The following is a 2,068-nucleotide window of genomic DNA, read 5'->3' as shown; positions in this document are numbered from 1 at the left end:
CCTTAGCTGGTTGAGCTATAGGCGCCGAGCCCCTGAATGCAATATTAATCATAGTTTTTTTTGCTTATTTTCTCCCTGCATAATCTTGGTTGCCTTCATTTCTTATTTAGCTTTCTTTGTCTTTGTTTTGACCTTTATTTTTGTATTAAAGGCTTTCTTTAGCTGTTTGGTGACCCTTGACGATCTGCCTTTATTTCAAGAGTGGGTGGTAGAAAGCTAATTCGTAGCTCTGAGCCTTGGCGGGGGGCGGGGGGGGTTTCCATCAATAGTGGATTTCTGTCGCATGGTCTGGTGAGGCCATTTGGTGGGGGATCACCTCCACTGTCAGAATCTTTAGGTCTTTCCTCTTAGACTGGTCAGATTTTCCAGGGAAGTATCTTTCCTTTTATGCCTGACACTATAGACCTGGCATTCTGGGAGCTGAATAAGAAGGGAGTCAAGGTGGTAGTCTATAAACTCAGCCTCCTCTAATTCTAAGTCTGGGCACATAACCACTACCCCATACATCATGTTTTTTCCTCCTCATTCCAGTTTAGTTTAGTATGTGTTGACGATCTACCCTGAGTCTAAACACTTGGCCTAATTAGACCCATTGGTCTAAATGCTGGGGATAAAGAAATTATTAGAACACCCTACTTCTCCCATCCCAGGTTCAATTTAAGTCAATAAAAGGTGTAGAACTTGAGATCTTCAAAGTTCTATGCTAGCACGGTAAAGAGGAAAGACAGTAAGACATAGTTCTTGTCTTAAGAAGTTCAAAGCTATGTGTCAGATGTAGAAAACAAATTTTATGAAACCAAAATGCAAAGCAGAACATGAAATGAGTGCAGCAAAAGAGAAGAAGCACTGCGGTTGCTTACAAAGGAAGAAGAGATTCATTTTGATTGTGACGATATGAAGTAGAAATTAGACTTGGAGCTTTAAAACGGTACAGATTTCACAGGCAGAAATGGGGGTAGGTGGAATATAAACAAAGGCTCAAAGAGCAAAAGATCTGGAGTTTTATAACTCTGTTTATCTTTCTTGCAGGGTGATTCTGGAGGGCCCCTCCATTGTTTGGTGAATGGCCAGTATGTTGTCCATGGAGTGACCAGCTTTGTGTCCAGCCAGGGCTGTAATATCTCTAGGAAGCCCACCGTCTTCACCCGGGTCTCTGCATACATCTCTTGGATGAATAATGTGAGTCTTCTCCAGCTGTGGGTTGAAATAGGGTCTACTGGAAATCCAAGCACTGGCTGGGTTACAGAGCAAAAGCTGGGCTAGGGAAGCCATCCTTCCTTACCACGTCTGTGTGTTTATTCCTTTCCCTTCCCTCCATAATGTACTGTTCTCAATAATGCCATCTTGAATTCCCTCCCCTTCACATACCCATTGGACAAACTTTACCGTATTGTTTACTGCATGGGATAAGATGGTGGCAAAATCAGATCTGTACCAGGCACATTATCTGTGCCATCCTAAGCCAAAGCCAAGAGAAAAATCAGTTCAGAAAGGCTTGCATGCTCCTGGGCAAGGGAAGAGGACACCAAAGAGCTCTCCCACAAGCTCCTTCCTAAGAGCATTATAAGAATCTGCCTCTAACTTTTGAAAGAGGTTTTACCAGCTTGAACAATGCTTGAGAGTTAAGTAAGACCTCCTACACTGTCCTAGAAGAGCCAGGTAACACACTTCACTGTGTCCTCCAGCCTTCAACATTCTGGAGACTTGTGCCATGAATCTTGGCTTATAGTCATTTAAAGGTGTGTCATTGACACTATGTCCTCAATATTGAGGTGTCCTATCACAGCTGAGACTTCTTGTCTCCTCCCCCCCATATCTTCTCAACTCCCCATAAATCTGGTACAGAGCCATACTTAACATGGAGCCCTGAGAAAATAAGGAAGAAGGTGGGCAGAAGTTACTGACTGTGGATATAACTAACTCTTTTTTTCCTTCAGGTCATTGCCTCCAACTGAACATTTTCCTGAGTCGAATGGCCTTCCCAAGATGGTTCTTAGGTCTGCAACTGAACTTGACACCAACAAGGAAATATTCTAAGAGACTGATGAGTCAGATATAGAAAAACAAA

General features: G+C 42.9%; 1 protein-coding gene across 1 annotated transcript in view; it reads left to right on the top strand.

The window, feature by feature from the left end:
- CELA1 (chymotrypsin like elastase family member 1) overlaps window positions 1-2,068 on the top strand; it is a 12,051-nt gene extending 9,983 nt beyond the window's left edge. The window contains exons 7-8 of the mRNA XM_003790390.2: window positions 1,030-1,179; window positions 1,938-2,068. Of these exons, the coding sequence (XP_003790438.1) occupies window positions 1,030-1,179; window positions 1,938-1,955 (168 nt within the window). The 3' untranslated portion in view covers window positions 1,956-2,068. The remainder of the gene's footprint in view (window positions 1-1,029; window positions 1,180-1,937) is intronic.

Source organism: Otolemur garnettii, unplaced genomic scaffold, assembly GCF_000181295.1.
Source record: "Otolemur garnettii isolate 467f Iridium unplaced genomic scaffold, OtoGar3 scaffold00043, whole genome shotgun sequence".
Classification (NCBI taxonomy): domain Eukaryota; kingdom Metazoa; phylum Chordata; class Mammalia; order Primates; family Galagidae; genus Otolemur; species Otolemur garnettii.
Note: the sequence above shows the minus strand (reverse complement) of the source record. Positions and strands in the feature narration are given on the sequence as shown.